The sequence below is a fragment of the Tiliqua scincoides genome, chromosome 1 (genome assembly GCF_035046505.1).
Source record: "Tiliqua scincoides isolate rTilSci1 chromosome 1, rTilSci1.hap2, whole genome shotgun sequence".
Taxonomy (NCBI): Eukaryota; Metazoa; Chordata; class Lepidosauria; order Squamata; family Scincidae; genus Tiliqua; species Tiliqua scincoides.
In genome coordinates this window covers 215569481-215593271 of record NC_089821.1, presented here as the reverse complement: position 1 = coordinate 215593271, position 23791 = coordinate 215569481, and the positions used below count along the sequence as shown (strand labels likewise).

At 41.8% G+C, this 23791-nt stretch overlaps 1 protein-coding gene across 1 annotated transcript; it reads right to left on the bottom strand.

Annotated features, from left to right (window-relative positions):
* Positions 1 to 4687: 4687 nt before the first annotated feature.
* Positions 4688 to 23610, bottom strand: ARMT1 (acidic residue methyltransferase 1). The gene is made up of 5 exons (XM_066611299.1): positions 23468 to 23610; positions 13836 to 13941; positions 10284 to 10519; positions 8727 to 8892; positions 4688 to 5871 (listed from the first exon to the last, which is right to left on the bottom strand). The coding sequence occupies exons 1-5, from the start codon at positions 23518 to 23520 to the stop codon at positions 5113 to 5115; spliced, it is 1320 nt and encodes a 439-aa protein (XP_066467396.1). The 5' UTR covers positions 23521 to 23610; the 3' UTR covers positions 4688 to 5112.
* Positions 23611 to 23791: the final 181 nt, after the last annotated feature.

Below are 23791 nucleotides of genomic sequence, written 5' to 3'. Positions count from 1 at the left end.
CGGGGCCGCCTGGCCTCCTTTGCTGCTGCCTGCAACGCCGGGCTGGCCGCACTGACGGGCTGAAGGGCTTCTCACAACCCTGCTGGGGGACCAACGATGAGCCGGGTTTCCTGTGCAGTCTAAGTTAGAGAGCCCAAGCCTAGGCATATCTACTCAGAAGAAAGGCCCATTATAGTCAATGAGGCTTACTCCCAGGTAAGTGTGGACAGAATTGCAGCCTTCGGGCACAAGCTTATGCATGTCTACTCAGAACCAAGTCCCGTTCAAGCCAATGAGGCTTACTCCCAGGTAAGTGTAGACAGGAGTGCAGCCTTCGGCACAAGTCTATGCATGTCTACATAAGCACATAAGAAGAGCCTCGCTATATCCAGCTTCCTGTGTCTCACAGTGGCCCACCAAATGCTTCTGGGAACACAAGACAACAGACATACCCTGCATCCTGGTGCCCTCTTCTGCATGCCTACCTGTACCTTGCCCATACCTACCATGACTTGTAACCCATGCTGAACTATTCCTCCAGAAATTTGTCCAATTCCCTTTTAAAGATGCCATCACTACTTCCTTTGGCAAGGAGTTCCACAGACTAATTACATGCTGGGTAAAGAAATATTTTCTTCTGTTTGTCCTAACTCTCCCAACACTCAACTTTAGTGTATGTCCCCTGGTTCTGGTGTTATGTGAGAGGTAAAAGAGCCTCTCTCTAGCCAGCCCCTGCATAATGTTGTGTTTCAAACTAAGTCTACTCAGAACTAAGTCCCATTAAAGTCAATGGGGCTTACTCCCAAGTAAGTGTGGATAGGATTGGAGCCTCAGGGCACAAGCCTATGCATGTCTACTCAGAACTAAGTCCCATTTCCTTTTCTGTTGCTACCAGTATGTCCCCATCCTGCTTTCCCCCATTCCTAGTTTATCTCTTTTGGGTCTACGGGCCTCTTCCAGATCCATCTCTGTCTTTGGCCTATTGGGCATGTCTTTTAAATGGTAGCTGAATGGGGGACAATTTGCAACTCCCAATCTCACCTCTGTTAGCACTAAATAGTTGAAAGCTTAAATTATTTCATGTCTGTAGCAGGTTTTCTGCATTGGCAAGGCATGTGCATATTGCCAGTTTCTCCCTCAGTTCCTGATCTCCTACCAATTGAGAAAAGTGCTTCTCTGCTTCTATTAGTGCTCAGAACATTGAGAGTACCATACAGGTGCTTATTGTCCCTTTCCTGGGAAATGTACTAACTATATTGTGCCCACTATATGCATGCATGCATACATACATACCTGAGAGTCCCATAGAGTTGGACACTTGTGGCAGTGGTAGCTACTATTTTCTCAATGTTAAATGCACTTGTGCATTCTTTAATGCTGTTCTGGGAAGAATGGTTCTGGAAGAATGATCCTCATACAGTATACAATGCCACATCACTGTTCCCTGAGGTAATCAGTAGTATTTGGCAGCTCTCCAGCAGTATTTAAGAAAAAGTTGCCACGTTTGTCCTCTTGCGTACTACTTCGCTTGAGATGCACAGTTGTGCATTCTACCAGTACAATAATCCATTTTACCTTTAAGAACACTAGTTATTGAGCTTTCTGCAGATACCTACTTTGCTACAAAAGTCATGAAAGCCAGCAACCTGAAATTGGTGTCCAAAACTGGCAAGATACAGTAAATGTACCTTGTTGACGGATTCTATTGGCATACATTTTATTATGTGTTTCTAAATAATTTCTGCAGCTTTGGCAAACAGAGCTTGATTAATGACCCCACCTTCACATGGAGTGTGTTACTAAGTTTGGACAGATACAAAATTTCAGAGACTTGTGTCAAAATGAGTAGCTAATTTAGGCACAAATCTTAACCAATCTTCCAGCACTGACATAACTGTGCCAATGGGGCATGTGATGCATCCCGCAGTTGGGTAGCAGTCACGGAGGCCCCCTCAGGGTAAGAGAATGCTCTAAGCTTACCTCAGAGCTGCATTGCCCTTACCTTGTACTTGATAGTTGGTTCAGATTGCGCCCTTAGCCTCATAGAGAGATGTTGCATTTATCAATATGCAAGGATGTTAGCTTCAAACAAAATTACTGGAAATATTTCACTGACTTTTGACTTAGAGCCAAATCCTGAACAGTGTGTGCCGGCTTACCGCTGGCGTGGACTATCGCTATGGCACATTTGTGAGCCTTACCGCCAAGCGAGCACCCATGCTAGCCCAGCGCTGGCCTAGCACTGGGCAGACACCTGGCCTCTGCCACTCGGTAGTCACAGACTGCTGAGCCGTGGCACGGCAAGCAAGAGCGGGGGGGGGGGGTAGGTGGGCAGGAAGCATTCTGGGGAGGGGGAAGGCAGGGCGACAGGAGGCATGCTGGGGGAGGGAGGGAGGCAGGTCCGGTGGAGCTCTGCTCCACCAGATCCTGTCTGTTTGTGTGGGGCTCGGCCCCCTACATGAACGTCTTTACCTCACCGCCGACCTATTGGTCGCAGTGCATTGAGTAACCGCATTGCGGGGCTACTTCCCTTACCCAGGAGAAGGAAAAGAAACTCCCCTTCTCTCGAGATGCCGCCCACGGTAGCCCATGGCATTCAGGATCTGGTGGCAGCCATTTTCGGTGCTGCCAAAGCTGTGTGCCATGGAAGCTCAGGATTGGGCTGTTAGTTTTTAATGAACCAAATGTTCAGAAACCGGATTTACTATAAGGTCAAATAATGAAAAGAAAACATTAGTGCCAAATCAGAGATGGTAACTGCATGCTGATTGTTACAGTATTAAGTGCAGAAGTTTGATTATCTTAGCTCTTAATTTAAGCATCCAGACATTACCAAAAAATTTTAAAAGGACACACAAACTGTAGAATTCTCATTATTAGCAAATCTAGGAGTACAATTGATTATAGCTGTGAGGACAAAAAACATGGCATGAAAACACACACATACACCTTTACATTCATAACCTAGCTTGTACATTCATGATTTATATGCTATCTCTTCTTCCGCCATCATGACTTGACACCCACAAAATAGATATTTTTTTAAGCAGACTGGCACCAAATTCAACTTCTATCCCTAATTACAGAGACAGCAAGTTAGATCTGAGAACAGCTTATGAAATACATTAGACTTCTAGGTCATCCATCTCAGAAATCATATTTTGGCTCAGAAAAATCTATTGGTAAAGGACTGTAAAATCCAGAATGCTTAGTAAAAATCTTAGATAAGCCTTTAATCTTTCTGTGGAAACTTAGAAACCAATTTCAGTTCTTCCTGGGCAAGCTTCCACTAGAGTTCACTGCTCATTTTTTAATTATTTATTGGTAGTGGGAGTGTGGGATTTTCATGACCCTCTTAGATATATTTCAACTGTCTTTTTAAAGTGTGCCAATTTTCTTTCCCAGAAAGGAACTATCCCTCCTATTAATAAAGAGAGAGGGATGGAACAAAACCTTTGTCCCTCTCATGGACCACTTTGGCTTGTCTATGATAATTGCCAGAAACTTGGACAGGATGTTACAAACAGATTAGAAATGTTTCTGCTGACTACCAAACATACAGGCAGCCAAGATTTATTACAAACTGGATTCTACCCACAACACATGTAGAATCCTATTTATAGGAGTCTATAGGGGGGGAACATAGTAAAACCTATTAATTGTATTATTACATTGCACAGAAAGATTTTATCATTTGGAAAATGAAGCTTTTCAGCCTACTATTCACAGACTAGTTCTTTGGTGGTACATTACAAATAGTACTTTCATTCTGAGTGAATAGAAGGATTGTTTATAGAACACCCATCCGTCCCAAACATATTTAATGTGGTAGGTCTTTTTGTTGCATCTTGGAGAAATTCAAACACTCTACAATACAAAAATCTGCTTAAATAGATTTTTGTTCAAAAATTAACTTCTTCACAAACATCTTCCTGTTTAAGATACAGATTAGGGTATGTGCTTCTGATGGGGTTTCACTGCCTTTGTGGTTCAGTCTACCTAACCGCTCTCAAATAGATAGATAGATTGATTGTGTGTGTGTGTGTCTGTCTGTCTACTGGCCATAATACTCTTTTATCTAATCCCCAGGCTGAATAGGATTCTTGCTATACCCAGTATGGAGAACAGGTATCAGGGGATTATAAAGCTAGGCAATAGGAATAGGCTGTGAGATTTCATAGGCAGGGTGGACAGTCGTTTCCCCATACATTTTCCTCCTGCCTCTGCCCTCTGCTGCAGTCCTTACCCACTTAAGCAAGTTTCTTCCATTCTCCCACTGGACTCAAGCTCACCTATCTCACAGCGCTGTCATGAGGATAAAAAGGAGTACAGGAACTATGTACACCACCATGAGATCCTTGGAGGAAGGGTGGTATATTATTATTGGCAACCTTCAGTCTCGAAAGACTATGGTATCGCGCTCTGAAAGGTGGTTCTGGCACAGCATCTAGTATGGCTGAAAAGGCCAATCCGGGGGTGGTATAAAACGGTCAAAAATAAATTAACCATGGTATCTTCTCTACTTCCTCTGATGCTCCTGAGCATAGGATAGAAAAGAGGAGGCATGGGGTCCCACCAGGTTGCTGGGGAGCCTGTCAGGCAAAGCCCTTTATCTTTGGCTACAGTGCCACTTGAAGCTTGGCAGAGAGGAAGATCGCTGAACACATTGTTTCTTTAGACTATGTACCTCACAAATCAGTTCACAATGTCATTTTAACCATAGTTTATTTAAACTCTTGTCAAGAGACAACTCAAGTTCAAACAGCTTTTAAATAAGACTTTTGCTACAGAAATGCAAACTGAACTGTTAGCTACTAAAGTGCAACCTTTTTGCCTGTATGAATGTTAAAACTGAACAGAATGTTTGATGCATTCAAGTTATTAAAGCAGCTCTCATTGTAAGTTTAAGCTGGAAAGGAAACAAAGTATTTAAGAATACAAGAAAATGAATCATATTTTTGATTTTTTAAGAAGATGAATATCAGAAAAGAATTTGTAAAGCATCGCCAAAGCAACACAGTAAGACATGTGGAAGAAAAATGAACATGCATATTGAGAGCCAGTGGTCTTCCAACCTTGACCAGCCACAACAGCATTTAGCACAGTACTATCCTTTATACTGGGCAAAGCATATCATGAAGCAGCATCAAATTGAATTACTCCATATTTTCCAATTAACATCCACTCAGGTTCGGTAGTCATAAATTGTTCACCTTGCCCAGGTTTTAACCCAACCTGAATGTCACACTTCAGTGTTCTTAAGGAGCAGAGGGGTGCTGGGTGAAAATTGTTCAAGGCTTGATGGAATGGAACTGTGAATTCCCATTTTCGGTCACCGGTTAATTTCCTATAGTTCAGATCACCTTTAAAAATGATCAGATTTGATTTCTGCAACTCGGTGTACAAATCAGAGGCAACTTTATCCATACTAGAATATTCATGTGGTGAAGTCCAGAAAAAGTGATCATTATAAACCCAAACACCTTTTTTCAGATTTCCCTCCCAGCTGGCACCACACTTAGACATCCACTTGTGATTAGATGACTGCATTTGCTTAATAATCCAATTGAAGTCCTGCTTTGTAGTATCTGACACGTACCATGGAATACTTTTTCCATGAAAATGAATTTCAGTAGCTAACTTTGACGATATCAAAAACTCAGCTAGTATAAAATCAGCAGTAAGTTCAAAGCCAGCATTATCCAAGACTATATCAATTCTAGTAATTTGTGCATTTTTCTTTTTATTGCTAAGCAGTGACCAAATCTTTTCTGTATGATCCACCAAGATAAAAGATTTCAACTCCTGCAAGGATTGTAAAGGATCAGACTTCTGAGAATTAGCTTTACCGCCTGAAATTGACAGGTCACATTTGTTACCCCACAGTGAAACCTAAAGAAAGAAAAAATATGCATTAACCACTTTGAACTAGGTATCCACCAAACACATTTAGTCACCAGTCTAATAGTGTTTTTAGAAAAGTTGGAATCCTGCCACTGCTGTTTGGTAGGGAAGAGCACATATGCTCCTTCTTTCAATTAGCTAATTGGCAGAATGCCAGCTTTATTATTTTTTGTTACATCCACACCCTCTAGTTGCTGCACATGATTATCAAACCTCACATGCAAGACCAATTTATACATGTAGTTCTCCATCCAGCTAGAAATATACATACTAATACCTTATTTTGTGTTGTACAAGTTGAGCCTACTTATCCACAGATTTTATATCTATGGATCTGGCTCAGATCTGTAGATCCGTAGATCCCCTGGACCTGCACTAAGCCAAATCTAGTCCAACCTCAAGTTTCTGGAGCTGTGCTCTAGTTGCCTCCAGAGGCTCTTCTGGGACCTGCAGAGGCTGCACACAGCCTTCAGGGGCCTCAGAATGGCCTCTGGAGGTCATAGAAGGACACTTACGGTTTTCAACTGAAAACCGGAAGTGCACTTCTATGACTTCCAGAGTCCATTCTGAGGCCTGTAAAGGCTGTGCGTGGCCTATATTATATAGGCCTTAGAATGGCTCTGATCATTTTCAAAAATTCAGGTGGGATCCAAAAACTGCAGATTTCATTATTCATGGTTTTTGGTATCTGTGAAGGGTCCAGGAATGGAACCTTGCAGATAAACAGGCTCCATCTGTATAGCCCCAACATGGGTCAGGATGTTGCCCTATATGAAAAGATGGTACATAGAGTAGTGCCTCAGCATCCATAGGGGTTCTGTTCCCAGAACACCCCCAGATGCCAAAATCTGCAGATACTGGAATCTGCAGGTCAGGGCACCCAGACCCTTCAGAGGTGGTACCTGGAGGGTGTTCTGAGGCCTTCAAGAGGCCTTAGAACATTACTTCCAGTTTTTGAGGGAAAACCAGAGGTGACATTCTAAGGCCTCCTGAGAGAACAGCTTAGAAGGCATTCTGAGGCCTGATAGGGCTGTGTGCAGCCTCCTCAATGCCTCAGAACACCCTTCTGAAGTTACTGGAGTGCAGCTCTGGTCACCTCATGAGGGTGCAGGTCAGTGCAACCTGCAGATGTCATCCCGAATCTGCGGATAAAGAGGACCAACCTGTATAACCCTACAAATTCAATTCATCCTGACTGACTACAGCTAAGTTCATAGACAGAAACTACATCAGTCATTTTTAATATTGACTTTTCAGTTGTATTAAAAAAAACTTCAATGAGATTTAAAGCTTTGGCATGATGCCAAAACAAGGTTCTGATATAAAGAGAATTAAAAGGACAGTGGAATAGAGTTCAGCAAATTGAAATATAGTGCAAAGTAACGTAGGTGCTAGTTTGTGATGGATCAGCATATGTATGTCCAAGAATGTGTGAATGTTTCACTGAGTGCCACAAAAGTTATCAACAACAAAAAATTATGTTAATTATGATAGACTGCATTCATTGGAAAGACTGGGGCTCCAGTAGGATCCCATACGGTTTTCTGACTGCCATGCTTGTTTGAGCATTAGTATTAGAACAAGTAGAATATGAGAATTTTACTCATCCTTTTCAACACAATTTTTAGGACTGTCAAGAACACTGAAATGGTCTGGAAGGCTTATGAGAACAATTCAACATTAAGATGGCATTAGGTTGTACCCCCAAAAAGCAAGGGAAGATTGTCCCATTGAAATAAAACGAATTCAGCCTAAAACTCTGTACACATTTACCTGAGAGTAAGTCCCAATGAACTCAGTGGGACTACTTCTCAGTAGACATGCAGAGGCTTGTGCTGGCCATTCTGCTTTGTGCTAGCCATTCTGCTTTGTGAACTACTTTTTTGAAAGGCGGTATACAGGTGGAGCCTATTTATACATGTTAGTTCCATTCCATGACTCCTGATGCGTGATTAAGAAAAACACATTGTGTTAATTCTATAGAGTTAAGCAAATATGCTGCAGGCTGACACTTGGGGCTGGAAGGAAACTAAGGCAGCTGTTATCAATCCCCCCCTTCTTCACCTGCCCCTCCTGTACTCAGGCCTCCCTGTTGCCAGCTGTCCCCGTTTCTTTCACAGGTAGGATGCTGAGCTTTTAAGAGTCTAGTCCCGTGCATTTCTACTCAGAAGTAAGCCCCACTGCAGTCAATGGGGCTTATGCCCAGGAAAGTGTGGAGAGGATTGCAGCCTAAATCTCATGCTTTGCTTGCTGGGCTGTTTTGTTTGTGTGGCTGGAGCAGGAGAGCCTGCACCATGGGGGGGGGGGGAATTCGGCAAACACTCCCTGGGTTTTTTAAAGCAATCCCCTCTGTTGCTACCGCGCCTGCGTGTGTGTGTGTGTGTGTGTGTGTGTGTGTGTGTGTGTGTGCGCGCGCGCTCCACCTTGCTATACGTGTTCTGGTTACACAGGGTTTTCCACCCCCCTCTTCAGCCTCTTTGCCAGCACAGGGCAAAGGAGGCAAAGGTGTGTACAACTTTCAGTTCCCCCCACCTGATCCCATTGAGACAAATCCACAGATAAAAGATCCATGGATAAATAGGTTGCACCTCTATAAATATTCTTTGTTATTCTGTTATTAAGCGTATAGTATATAATAACAACGTGTTTCATTGAAGCCAACATTGCTTAACATTACTAATTTTGTTTGAATACAACTGATGGGCAGTTTTTGAACATTTATTAGATATCTAAAATTGCTAAAGGGCAAAATTAGATAATCTTTGAAATCTATCAATTTAACACTTTTTAAATTAGAGAATACTTGTAACATATCAACAATCTAGAAAGATTACCAATTTTACCTGCAACAACTTTAAAAATTCCTCCTGAAGACGTTTTTCACCTAAGTCTGCTATGTTTTTCAACAGCTCTTGTAGATAAGTACTTAACACAATAATAGCTTGCTGAGATTCAAAGAAACCATTAATCTTTTCTTCCTTGAATACATCAAAGTCACTGATAGGTGGACTAAATAGAAGGAAAATAAATACATGACCAAGTTAGGATGAAAATATTTTGAGCACCCCTTGCTTAGTTGGAAAACAGCAGGGTATAAAATGGCTAAATAAGTTGCACCCCCATGTTAAACTCTTCTCCTGTAGGATCCATGCAATCATGCTATGCAGCTCTCTATTCCAGGTCTACACCACTGGTTGCTGATGGCAAGGACAAAGAACTGCACAACATGATGACATGGGGTGAGCCACCCTCTTGTTACAGGAGATAAGTTGACAAATAGATGCGGATTTTTGTAACAGGTCCATAATGGGCATCATAGGCATCAAACATTTTATTTTACTGTTAAAAGAGTTTACGAATGCCTTCACTTTTTCAAATTCTTTTCTCTCACAGCTTAGCAAATCTTAAGCATAAAAAATAATACTTAAAACTCGCTATAAGCCATGGTTCTGCCCATATGAGCAGGAGCAGTATGACTGCAACGGAAACTGCCTGACCATGGTGCTTGGCGGTGATGTCACTTTGTCTGACAAAAGGCTAGGTAGCTGGTGCCAGCCCTCAAAAAGGGGGTGAGAAGGACAGAGAGTTGGATAGAGCAAGCAGGGTGAGAGGTGCAGAGGGAGGACAAAGATATGAGACAAAGACAAAGCCCGAGATGCAGACAGAAGGAGAGAGGTGCAAGGAGAGAGGTAAAGGACGGAGCAAATAAATAAGATACACATTCTTGCCAATTGCATCTCCAAAAGATTTGTGGTATATTGAAACCAACATTTTGCATGTAATAAGGCTTTTTCAGCTGTGACCCTTATCTTTGGAACTCTCTTCCCCTGGAGGTTTTGCCTGGGCCCCTCAATAACATCCTTCCACCACTTGGTGAAGACTTGTTTTGCTTGTACATGCTATTGGATGAGCTAGCCACTTATTATGTACTTCTTTTTTAATTAATTGGTTTATAATGTTTTGATTATATTTTATTTAAATAGAATATGACCTGTCTTGAAAGCCCCTTAGAAGATGGAAAGATGCCATATAAATTTCCAGATAAATAGCATGTAATAAATGCTAATAGATAAATGACACAACAGCATGTAATAAATATAATAGGAACAATCAGTTGACATCCCCTCCATAAAAAGCCCAGCCTTTTATAACAAGATCATTGTAAACTACAGTACAAAAATAAAATATTTTCAAATTTTCAATAAAAACAATCCTTACTTGTATTCAGAAGAAATGCATGCATATAAATTGTAATAAGAACAATTGACTACGGTAGTTGAGTTTGGAGAGGGAGTGAAGGAGATATATGCTTAAGTCTGAGTTTTGTTTATCTCAGCTGAACTCTCTTCCCCAATTCCTCTGCACAAATTAAAACAGCAGGTGACATCACATGCACTTACTTTAGGACTAGAGCCTCATGAATTCTTCGATACATATAACATTCTGTATACAACCAAGGTGACTGAAACCAGCTTGGTGGTTCATTTGATATACTTTGATGATATTCTAGGTGTTGGTTCCATAGAGTGGTATCAAAGAGGTTATCATTCAAGGCAATCAATGGCTTGTCTGTCTGCAGCTCATTCCGTAACTTGGAGAGGTAGGCTATAGCTTTCTTCTCTGCTTCAATACCTTTCTAAAATAAAATGCAAGATAAGTGTTTGCAATCCAAATGTACATTTGCTAAGCTTGTGTTTTTAATCAGGTTATATTTTATATGAAAGGCTCAAAACAGCTTAAAATATGAAGGAAGACTTGCAGGAGCTCTCATCGTGCATGATCCAGAATCTAATGTGGCAAAAGTGACAAACACAAAATATTTGAGAAAAGCTGAATTCTCAACGAAATGATTACCTGTGTGCAATACCAGATATCACTATGATTATTGAGATATCCAAGGAAGGAGAGTGAAAGCAGTTTCATGGTACAAGGAACAACCTTGTAAGGCAAGAGCCTATGAAATGGGGGAAATCTGCAAACCACAGTGTGCTTTAGTAAATCTGAGGTATCCCTTTCCTCAAAGGACCCAATAACCTTCACATCCCTAAAAATCCTGAAAAAGATACGTTTATGGAAACTGAATCTTGTTTCAATCTTTTCACCTAGATCTGTCAAAGTACTTTGGGTTGCATAAATTGGAAACATAGGTAGGATCAATGTATAAATGATTATAGCATTACCACAACTGTAAATTATCAGAGGGAAATGGGACTTCTGCCAGGCCTTTAGAATTTATAGCACAACTAACAGAACGTTTCTCTGTTTCACTCTGTTTAATCTAGTGCCTGATCCAACGCAGAGTCCTTATGGCTTTGATCTTCCAAGGAAAAACTGGGCAGCGCTTAACCGAATTCGTACTAACCAGGGCAAGTGCCAATATTGGAAATACAGTCGGGGTTGGTTGATAATCCTAACAGCTGGAATGTTCTTCAAACTTTACATCACGCTGCAATGGAATACCCCCTTAGAAGGTACTCCAGCTCCCTGCAGGAACTACATCAACTTGAGGGTACTGCTGTCAAATGGTTAGATCAGTGTTTCTTAAACTGTGGGTTGGGACCCACTAGGTGGGTTGCAAGCCAATTTCAAGTGGGTCCCCATTCATTTCAATATTTTATTTTTAATATATTAGACTTGATACTCCCATGGTATGTGACTGCATTTGGGGAAATGTTACAGACCTATACTTTTAGCAAGCTACTACGTATATTCTTTAAACAAAGACAGTAAATGGGACTTACTCCTGGGTAAGCATGGGCAGGATTGCAGCCTAGGATTGTTAAAAAATTTCCTGCCTGATGACATCACTTCCGGTCGTGACATCACTTCCCGTGTGTCCTGACAGATTCTAATTCTTAAAAGTGGGTCCCCAGTGCTAAATGTGTGAGAACCACTGGGTTAGATGATTTAGAAATTCAGCCACAGGCCTACTCACACAGAGCCCAATCCTGTGGTCCGCAGAATGGCTCCGTGCCGCGGACCAGTCGCAAACGTAAGGCAAGTTTGCAGGGCTCACCACTGGTGCTAGCCCAGTGCCGGGCAGTGCTGGGCTAGCACCGCCGGGCGGTCTCCTGGACCACCGGGCTGCGGAACGGGAAGTGGGGACATGGGGAGGCATTCTGGGGAAGGGGGAGGCATGCCAGGGGGCGGGCGGGAGGCGTGCCGGGGGAGGGAGAGAGGCGGATTCGTGGAGCTGCGCTCTGCAGGATCCAGGGTGCTCGTGCAGGGCTGCGTGACCTACCCAAGCACCTTTACTTTAGCGCCGACCTTATGGTCGGCGCTAAAGAGAATAGCCCCATAGCGGGGCTGCTTACCTTATTTGGGGAAGGGGGATGAACATTCCCTTTGCTGGAGGAGCCTCCCGCGGTAACACGGGAGGTGCAGGATTTGGTGTCAGCCCTCCTTGGGGCCTCTGAACCTGGGTGCTGCGGGCAGCTCAGGATTGGGCTGTCAGTAACTGCTCATACGTAACATAACGTAATTTGATTTTATTCACTACTGTTTAATTTATTGCTTGTTGCTTATATTTTATATATTGGATTTTTATATAATGTTACTGCATTTTGCCATGAGATTAAATAAACTTTGGAGTGGCTTTAGATTTGTGAATAGAAAGTGCTGGCTTTCAGTTTGATCTTAGAACTTCACCAAGTTCCATTGCCTCTGTAGCCTTAAGTACTAATGGGGGAATTTATTAGGGTCAGACACAGTTTTCTATTGTTCCTCTGGGCTAATGAGGACCACTAGCCTCATCATTCCTTTAATTCCATTTCCTTTTAATACGCAGTATAGGTGGTTCAATGCTTATCAGTAGCAAAATCAATTTGAGCTAAGAATCACTTTATTTGCAGGCAAATTAGTTTCTGAACACAGATCTACTTGATGTGATCAAGTCTGGAAGACAAGAGTGTCCGGATGGAGAACCTTGGAAGGATAGCTAAATCTGCATCTCTAAAGCAAAGATTTTGCTTTTTCTGAAACTGTTTCCTAATTTAATTAAGCACAGGAGATCCTCCAAGTACCTACAGATCTTTTGACCAGTGAGACCCAGTGAGGTTGTTTAAATCAAGAAACTGCCCTCACTCCCAATCAAAATTTCTGTCCTGGCTGAAGACATCTTTTAAATTAATGTTGAAAGTGTAAGTTAAAAAGGAAGGGGGGTGGAGGTGAACTGGACTAGGGTAAATGCTATGTTATCTTCTATAAAATTTTTCTTTGTGGCCGAGGCACTTTTAAGTTGTATGTTAGCAATGCAATGATAGGAATGCAATTCTATAACACTTTCCAGGGAGTAGACCTCACTGAACACAATGGAACTTACCTCTGAGTAGACACATAAGCTCCTTAACTTATAACGACTTGTTTATGGTGTGCTCATTCTTAGCAGCAACTTTAAAAGAATAATTATAAACCTGCTTTGTGCTTTCTGGCTCCTAAATTGTTGGGCAGGCTCCTAGATCCAATGCAAATTTATTGAGCCCTGCCTTTGCCCTGATCCACCAGGGCTCATGTTCTAAAGCAACAGTCTCCAAACCGGAGACTGCAGTGCTCTGAAAAAGCCATCTCCATCCTGACCAACACCTTCTGTTCTGCCATGCTACCACTTCATTCTTCACCTGATTTGGGCACAGGAATGCTCTGGGCAGTTGTGTCTGTTGCCCAACATCTTAGAAGGTTTTGCAGCAGGACGTCTGGGCAGATGCAACTGTCCCTGTATCCAGATCAGGTGAAGAACGAAGCAACAGCATGGTGGAACAGTAAGTGCTGCTCATGGGGGGAGGGGTTCTTGCCAAACACTGGATCTGGCTTGCAGGCCATAATTCGGCAACAGCTGTTCTAAAGAAAGAGAAAAGATATCTAAGCATGCCGAAAGAACTACAGAAGATTAGAGGCAGGATTAGAATTTTTCACAAAATAGCATTTAAAAATGGTCAAAGGCATCGGTTTCTTACTTCTCCGTATTCCTCAAAAAATTCATTTTTATGTCGGTGCAGAGTATCGATAACTTTAGTCAGAATCGTAGGCAGTCTGTCTTTAAGCGTATCATATGCAAAGGATCTGTGAATAATTAAAAAAAGTTACTTTATGCTTAAATAGCTGCTTCGTTGTGATCACAACTGTTGCCAAGTGATTGAAATGAGAAAGACAAGTATTTTCTACATTCCAAAAGAAAGATTTTTGTCCCAAATCCACAATTTGTTACACATGCACATATGCCTCAATATTACATCCTAAATATATAACATTCATCTAACTAGTACTTAACTTTAAAGCTGCAAGATCTCGGTAATATCAGTCAGCAAGATCTTGCAGAAATTTGAAGGTTGAGGCAATACTTAGACAATACACTAAATATTTCTTATCTGAAAACAATAAATATTACTTCATGCCGCAAATTTGAAAAAGAAAGCCATGCTGCCTTACAGATGTAATTAAATGCAAGATAACTGTATAATTACATTATATCTGTGGTCCAGCCGATTCCCAAAACTATATCTCAGATAAGCAAGGACATGCAAAGCACCTGGTAAAATAAGCTGAATAGTGAAATACATATTTAAAGTCTGGTACAAAAGATTTGTGCTACCATCTCAGTTCTAGTTTGCAAACCCATACCTTTTACTACTGTATAATAACATAGGGAGACAAATTATGATTATGCTCTCTCCCTTCCAAAAACCAGGAAAAAACCCTTGTAATTAAGGGTGACAGAAACTTATTATCTAAACATTTGTACCCAAAATTCACACATTGAATGTAACTCATGAATCTGAACCAGGGGTTGGTAAACCCTGGACAGGGACCATTTGTGGCCCTTGGGGTCCCCCAATCTGGCCTGCAGGAAGCCCCCAATATCCAATGAGCCTCTGGCCCATCAAAGCCCATGCTGACCCACAACTGCTGGTTGCGATCACCAGATCCAAGCTGCGGGAAGAGTTAGAGTGAGGCCTTTTATAGTCTCCATGTGTTTTCTGCTTTTCCTTGGGCATAATTTTAACACACACACCCTTTGCCTCTGAACAACTTATTCCTCCATGTGTTTCTGGCTTGGTCTGTATGTTTTCACTGTGCAAAAGGTGTGCAGCAAACAGTTCATAGTTCTCATGTGGTTCTACATGCTTGTCTTAATAGTTCTCATGTGTATAAATAAGCCCGGTAAAATTCATATAAATTCAGTCTCTAATGCATTCATTTATGTAAATTTATTCAAATTTGAAGTAAATTACAGGTTGAGCATCATCATTTATCCAAGCACTCACCTGGATGGCAAAAAAATGCACTATAGCAAATCAAAGTCTCTTTGCTCTGGTGATTTAAAAACAGCCTTGCTGAACTTTGTGATGTTAAGATAGACATTAAGACAACAATCCAACAATCAGTCTCTCTCAAAATGCTTAGAAAGGCTTCACTCTGACCCCTCCCTTCACCAATGCAAAATATCTTTCTTTCATGTGCTGGGGGGGGGAAGGGAGGGGTTGCCTGGAGAGAGAAGGATTGACTGATTGTCAGCCAGCTGCCCCCCCATCTCATTAAGGAGGCTATTGTTAAAGGACTGTTCAGTTTTTTAAACTGATTTTAAAGGGGTGCATTTTTCCTTCTCCAGGGATCAGCACATTCCTTCTCATTTGCAGGGGCCATTCCTGTTGAATAAAATCCATGTATAAATACGTTGGACCTGTAATTCTTTTTTTTTCCCCAGCCCCTGAACAGTGTCAGATAGATGATGTGGCCCTCTTGCTAAAATGTTTGCCCACCCCTGATCTAAACCCTAGCCCTAGGCATCAGAGTGGATTAAGAAATATTTTAATGACATTTTATTTAAACATTTTAACATTAAACATAAATTGTTTAATTTTTAAATATTTTTACAATTTTTAAATATTTTAAATAATTTTTAAATATTTTTAAATATTATTGTTATTATACATATAATAATATTTCAAGTTACTTTTTTTAATAACCTGCTTAAAAGTAAAACTGAAAACAGGCATGTAAAATAATTTACTTATGACTTAACCATTTATTGCTTTATTGTGCTATGTACACTGCTTTATAAACTACCTTTTATTGTTGAAAGGCAGTATATATTAACAATAAATAGATAGATTCCATTCACACATAATGGCCAAACCATAGTTTGCCTGTTATAAATGATTTCACTTTCACATGTTCCCTACTAGCCTTGAGTTCTCCAATCCTTCCCTGTCTTCCTGGTTTATGAAAAATCATAGAGGGACTCCAACCAGAATTGGAAACCTACGCCAAACTGTCATTTTCAATTCCAAGGCAAACTATTTGTACAAACTGAAGTTTATTTCGTGCAGATGTAATGACAGGCTATGTTTGCTGTGGACCTGTGAAAGAACGATTTGTGAAGCAAGGGGGAGGGGTGTACAAGCTGAAGAATTACACATGAATCAGACTACTGAGTTAGGGTCTCTTTTTCAATGTAAATCCTAGGAAAAAATATATTTTTAGATCAGCTTCTCAAACTTTGAGGGAGCTTTACTCTCTCAGTAAGTTCTTGCAGGGGAGTGGCTTGTGATCCCCAGGATTGAGTTGCTAAGGGGAAGTGAGGGGGTGCTCACCACCGCAGAAGGTGCGGGAAGCCCTGTGCAGCCCTCTCCAAGGCATGGAATGTTCACTACAGGTCCAGCCTATTTATACACATTTTTTATACACGGATTTGACTCAACACGAATGGCCCCCTACAAATGAGAAAGAATGTGCTGATCCCTGGAAGAGGAAAATGCATCCCTTTAAAATCAGTTTTAAAAACTGAACAGTCCTTTAACAATAGTCTCCTTAATGGGGGGGGGGCAGCTGGTTGACAATCCATCAATACTTCTCTCTCCAGCAGCCCCTCCCTTCCCCCTCAGCAGGTTTGCATTGGTGAAGGGAGGGGCTGAGTTGGAGGAGGACTGATTGATGGATTGTCTTCTTAATGACTCTTATCTTAGAGTCAAAAGGTCAGCAAAGCTGTTTTTAAATCACTGGAGCAAAGAAACTTTGCTTTTTAAAATTGATTTGCTATAGTTTGTTTTTTTGCCAACCAAATGAGTGCTTGCAACCCATGCAAATAATTAGTCTCAACCTGTACTTGTTGTAGAGACAAGTCATGGAAGTGATTACAGGTATAACCTAATGATCCACAGATTTTTCTATCTCAAGGTGATGAGGAGGGCCCTTTAAATTAAAGGAAAAACACATTTAACAGTAGTCTCATTAATGTGAGATGGGGCAGCCAGCTGACAATCCATCAATCATTCTCTCTCCAAGCACTTAGAAGGGCTTCCCCCTGAGCACTTGAAAGAAAGATAATCACTGTACATTCTTTCCCAGCTCTGAGTGGAGGGGTTGCTGGTTTCCAATCTCCTGGAGAGAGACTGATTGATGAATTGTCTGCATAATGACTTTGTGTTACATCACAAAGGTTGTTTTTAAATCACCTAGAAAAGGAACTTTTTAAAAATGGATTTGCTTTAATGTGATTTTTGCCATCTGGGGAACCCTAACACATAATGAGACTCAACCTGTACATTGTTACTATGGGCTTAATTCTGGAGGGACCAGCAAGTCATCAAACTAATTGAGATCCAACCCTTGCTCCAGGAGATGCCATTAGAAGGATCATCCACAATCCCTTTCTTGATATTGTATTTATTCTTTAACTACCTGAGCTCTGCACTTCGATCACTTGTCACATTATGAATGTTTGCTGTCTATTAAAAAAATCAAGGGCATTTCCTTTTCATGTCATGATAATAAACTGCTCTGCCCAGTAACTATACAGACATACCTGCTTTTGAAAGTTCTAGTTCCTTGTCTCTAAAACATTGGTAGTGTTGTGCAAACGTATCTTCAATAGAAAATGGGCACCTATTTTCTCATTGGCCCATTCTCTCTTCAGACCTCTGCATCCTCCACATGTTTAACTCAAGATTACTGGTTCTCAGGCACTCATCTATACTGTTCCCTTTCTTAGGTTCCTCTGTTCTTTCTTAGATTCCTCTACTTCTATTTTGTACATTCTATGCACTTATTAAGTGATCTGTTTGACTTCCTGCAACAACATTCATCTGAGGAAAAAACCATACATAGCTCCTCATGTTTCTAGGGCCCTAAGAGAGACTTTTCTGATCCTACTGTTTCTTCCCACTTCCCCTACAGAAGCTACACTGCCAATATTCCACTTCAGACACCTTTTCCTGAGTCACTAAGGTTCTTCACAAATGTTCCGTGATATCACTGCAGCTTATCCACTATCTAGGAAAAGGGAAGGCAGCTCACTGGAAAGGGAAATCTGTTTTGTAATCTTATATCTATATAAAAGACACTTAGAACCCAATCCCGTCTAACATTCCACCACCAATGCAGCTACAATACAGTACTGAGGAGAGTTTGCAAATCTTCCCTTACTTTGAGGAGACCTCCATGACTGCCCCCCCCCCCCATGCAGGATGCAGTAAACACACCATTGGCAAGGCTGCTTCAGTGTGGAAAGTTGAATAGGATTGGATCCTTAGAATTCAGTCACCCATAAAAGTACTGAAATTGTTCAGATGCTTTAATAACAGATGGAAACCTGAAATTTGGAACTCTATGTAGTTCAAGCTACCCACAAATGCATCTCAAAATGGGGCATTTTTATATGTCTTACTCAAAACTTATAAAATATTCTTCATAATCACAATCAGCACAGAGAGAGCAAAACATCTGCTGCAATGGAAAGGTATGGGTACACTTGGCTTGGGGAAAGGGAGTTTTGTAGCAGTAGCCAGGACAAGCCACAGAGTTTTAAAAGGACTGTCTCCTCTGATTCCAAGATCATCCTCCAAGACTCAGTTCTGTGTCTCCCAGTCACCTGAGGTAAGGTGGATAATGACAGGGCCTTTCCCATTGTAGCAACCCATCTCTGGAATTCCCTCCCTAAAGAGGTTCCCCTAGCACCAGCTGTATATTCCTTTTTTAAAAATACGTACATCTGTTTATTGAATTTTTCAGGTATGAAAGTTACAAAGATGTCAAACTATCACAGCTGATAGTCAAAATTAAAAATGCTTAGGAGGTCAAATGAAGTAAAACAAACAGGATCCTCTACATCCCTTTCAATGCCAGGTAAAAAATGCTTTCAGAGGGGGCGGAGCCAACACTCAGCGAAGTAGCAGTGAACCCCGGAGGGCTCCCGGGAGGGGACGATGACGACTGCTAAATAGATGTGTTTTTCATGTGCCTAAACAACTGAGGCACGCTTCGTTGCCAAGAAGATGGTACAAAGAGCTGAGAGCTCGAACGGGGGAGTTTTTTGAAACAGGCAATTGCAAAGATTTCTCCCCGTTTGCTCTGTGCTGAATCACATCTATCCCGGACGCCATCTTGGAGAGGATCTGGAGAGCTGGGAAACTCCCCTCCCGCGGCCTAGATACAACAACACGACAGCGAAAAGAGCTTTAAAATGTGAGTAATTTTGGCTCATTAAAAGGCTAGAATCAAGAACTGCAATCAAGAAGTTGAAAGGAAGAAAAGATAATTTTTAAGATTATTTACGTTGGCCGGTAGCCACCCAGAGGGGAACTGAGCGAATTTGGATCTAAAGTAACCCCTGCTGGAGTAAATACAAGGTTATTTTGTTTAATGGTGTGCATGGAAAAGAAATGACTAATTAAGATTCAAAAGCTAAAAAAAAAACAACCTTTACTTTCGCTTTCCTAGCAAGAGACTTGAAATATGGCCGGGTCATTGAAAGGCATATTAACCTAATTTGACTGTGTTATTGACTTGGATTATTGATACACCCTTTTTGGAAGAAGATGGGATGCAAGATAAAGATGTGGACGACTCTTTAATGGTTTGACTGATTTGACATTGATATTGATTGGATGTGGAATATTGATTTATATTTTTTGGATACAAAAATTGGAAAGTAGCCCTACAAGAAGTGGTTGGATTTGATACTGACAAAAATGGCATTTAAAAATTTAAAGGATGTTAGTAAAAGCCAGACCTTATTAATGGATTTCCTGATGGATTTTAGAAATGAAATGGAGCAACAGGTCAGGAAATTATCTGAACAAATGAACCGGAAAAACTCCTCCCTGTTAAGCAGGCAGGATCAGATTACAAATAACAGACAAGAAAAAAATGGATCCAATCTTGGATGAAGTTAAAGAAATTGAGTATTTTGAAGTGAGACAGGTGATGGAAAAAGTAAGAATAAGAATTATAAGAATTAAGATTTTTAAGGAAGAAAATAGAGGGAATGTACAGAGAGCTCGCTGTCCCGAGAAGAGGAAGAACTTTTGGATTAAATCCAAAAACAGAAGGAAGATAAAGAAAAAAAGAGAGGGGCCAAGAAATTTAAGAAGAAAAAGAAATGGAAGGAGTAGTGGGAGGAGCAAGAAGGAAAGCACCAAGAAGACAGAGAACAAAACAAGCATTGACAGAAGTTAAAATGGGTGAACAGCAAGAAAAAAATTTTTTTGGGTAGTTATTAATGGTTTAATTTTTTTTAGAAATGAAGAGTATTTTATTAAGTATATTAAATTAAAGTAGATGGAAATGGAAATTTGGAATATAAGTATTTTGGAAATTAAAGTGGTATTAAGATAAATAAAAGGGTTACTTTTTAAAAGAGAAGTTATATAAAATAATCTATAGATGGCAATTTATTTTAGAGAAAATAGTAAAAGTGTACCCTGGGTCATCAAAAAATGTTGGATGAGCAAAGAATTGAGGGAATTTTTTATTATATGTGGTGGATAAGTGAAAAAATAAGGAAATTTTGGAAAATGATATAACATGTTATAAGAGACATTGAAGTGTGTATTACCATTGCAACTGGAGACATTATTTTTAAATGCGTTATTAGAAACTAAAAATCAGATAAGAAAAATTTTAAATATTAGTTTGGTGGTAACAAGAGTGTATAAGTAAAAATTTGAAGCCTTTTGATGATTGGATAGATAAGTTTAGAGAAAAAATATTTATTTAGTTGAATTATTAACTAGTAGATTAAATATGATGATTTTTGTATTGATGAATATGAATAATTTCATTTGGATGAAGGTATGTTGTAATTGATGGCCAATACCCTTATGTGTAACCTTTGTAGTCCCAGCCCAAAGTTTATCCAATGCTCTTTACCTGTATCTGTAATAAATAAATAAAGTATTGCAAAAAAAAAAATGTTTTTAGAAACCCAGGTCTTTTAGACTATATGAGATTTATGCTGGAATTTTTATTGACTGCTCGGCTTTTTCAAGGAGGCATTTTACTGTTATTTCCCTAAGAACAGCCCTGCTGGATCAGGCCATAGGCCCATCTAGTCCAGCTTCCTGTATGTTCTGTATTTATATTTTATTGTGTGCTAACCAGCGGTTTATTAACCAAAGTTTGAAGAGCTTTGGTTAAGAAGCAGCTGGGTGGTACATTTTATTGTGTATAAACAAACAACAATAAAATGGCTCAACAAATATGCTGGAATTTTTATCTGCTGTTCAGCTTAAATCCCATACAATCTAAAAGACCTAGTTAAAAACATTTTTTTAAACCTAGCATTGAAAACCAGAATGGAGGTCTGGGAATTCCTACTTCACCGAATTCTCAGACAGGAGGAGGGGAAGATTTCTGGAAGGCATTTATGCTTGCAACTGCATTTCAATGGATAGTGCAATGTAACTTGGCACAGAAACAGGCTGTTAAGGGCACAATCCTAACCCCTTATGTCAGTGCTTTCCAACACTGGCACAGCGGTGCCAATGTGACATGTGCTACATCCTGCAGTTGGGTGTCACTCCTCAAAATAAGGGAATATCACTCCTCAAAATTGAGGTCTCCTCAAAATAAGGGAATGTTTGTTCCCTTACCTCAGAGCTGCATTGCCCTTATGTCAGTACTGGAAAGCACTGACCTAAGGGGTTAGGATTGCGCCCTAAATAATCTAAGACACTGTTTCTCAAGCAGTGGTACTTTTACCAGTGATGGTACTTGAGGTGGTGTCCAGTAGTTACTCATGGGACCCCCAGACCCTTGCTGCCTGGCAGCAAGACCAACACCACAATATGATAAGCAGTGGTAGGAATCTTGGTTCAGCAGGCAGAGCTCCAGCGTGTGCTTTTCATATGCTCAAAAAAGCCCTCCTGTCTGCCCTGAGTCGCTTACCAGTATCTGTCGCATTGTATCTGACCTCCCAATTCAGAAGTAACTGGTGATGATGACATTATTTCCAGTTACTTCCAGTGGCACTTCCAGTAGGTCAGTGTTTCTTAACATTTGCCCCCCACCATATCACTTTGTATGATCCACCTATTGAAAGTATCACTGGAAGTAACTGGTGATGATATCACCACCAGTTACTGCTACATTGGGAGGCCATACATGACGTGACAAACACCAGCAAGAGGCTCAGGGTGGACGGGAGGACTGTGAAAAGCATGCTTTGGAGCTCTGCCCGCCAAGCCCCCTATTTCTGTTTTTTGCTTTGTGTTGCTGGCCTCACTGCTGGGCAGCAGGTGTTCAGTGAGTACCTCCTGACCCCACCTTCAGTACCACTGGTGGTACCTGTACCATTGGTTGAGAAACACTCAACAGGTGAATGATACAAAGTAGTACAGCAAAGAACGAACACTGAGAACAAAACACTGGACTAAGAGCCCAATCCTATGCATGTCTACTCAAGATTAAGTCACATTACAGTTAGTGGGGCTTACTCCCAGGAAAGCGTGGATAGGATTGGGCAGCAAGGTCTTCCTCAGCCAGTACTGTAGTTTCATTAGCAATATTACAGCATGATAGCAACACCATACAGCAGATCACCTGGATTTGTTACTAGACAAACCTTTTGTAGTATGAAATCGGGAAGCTTGTGGTAGAAAAACTACACCCAGGAGCACACCCAGGAGCAACATTGGAAGCAGTTGCTCCTGGGTGCAAAACGAATGTAACACACTAGAACCCCAGAGACATAATGACAAAACCCCAGTGGTTGGCACGCTGGCTCACACGGGGAGAACTGTCCTTGACAGAGTATCTTAAGAGCCCAACTCTAGGCATGTCTATTCAGAAGTCCCATTAGAGTCAGTGGGGCTTACTCCCAGGAAAGTGTGGTCAGGATGGCAGCCTCAGAGTCCCATCCTATGCGTGTCTACTCAGAAATCAGTCCCATTAGAGTCCATGGGGCTTGCTCCCAGGAAAGCGCGGCTAGGACTGCAGCCTCAAAGTGCCTCACTTCGAGCATGGAGGAGGGAAGGGACCCTGAAGGAGTCCCCCCTCGCCGAGGGACGTGGGCGGCAGCCGAGGCCAAACCGCCCGTCGTGGGCCGTGGAACAGCACCGCAGCCTCCCCGCCGGTGACACCCGAGGAGGCTCTCCCGACGCCTGCTTTCTCGGGTGTAAGCGGGCGGGAGGCTGCGGTGCTGTTCCACGGCCCACGACGGGCGGTTCGGCCTCGGCTGCCGCCCTGCCCTCACCCCTCAAAGCCCACGAGGGCCTCCTCCCTCGCAGCCGGTGGTCCGGCCACCTCCCTCCCTCCCTCCCTCTTCGAGCCAGCCAAGCAAAGCCAAGGCGGGGAGGGCGGCGACACGCACCCCGTGAACTTGCCCGAGAGCGGAGCCGGGAGCAGCGCCGCCATCTTACTCATTGTGCAACATCCTCACGCGCTCGCCGCCGCGTAACGCGGTGTCCACCAGCGACGCCTCTGCATCTCAATGGGTGCTTGGTCGACCCCGCCCTTCCGGAGGCGGAGCGAGCGAGCTGCCCCTGCTGTGCGTGAAGCCGGAGATAATGCCAGGCGAGGCCGCCGGGGAGAGGAGTGGGGGCCAGGAACAGCGAGCGTGCTGTCGCGCGCGCTCTTGGGGGCGGGCCCAAAGTGGGAAAGGGCGGAGAGGAGCACGTGGGGAGTGGAGCGGAGG

Bases quoted from the DNA above. Each gene is read 5' to 3' on its own strand.
- ARMT1 (XM_066611299.1), bottom strand. From the start codon at position 23,520: ATGAGTAAGATGGCGGCGCTGCTCCCGGCTCCGCTCTCGGGCAAGTTC. The intron at 13,942-23,467 runs GTGCGTGTCGCC...AATTATTCACAG, and splicing joins CTCTCGGGCAAGTTCACGGG to ATCCTTTGCATATGATACGC. The intron at 5,872-8,726 runs GTAAAATTGGTA...TTCTTTCTTTAG, and splicing joins AATTTTTAAAGTTGTTGCAG to GTTTCACTGTGGGGTAACAA.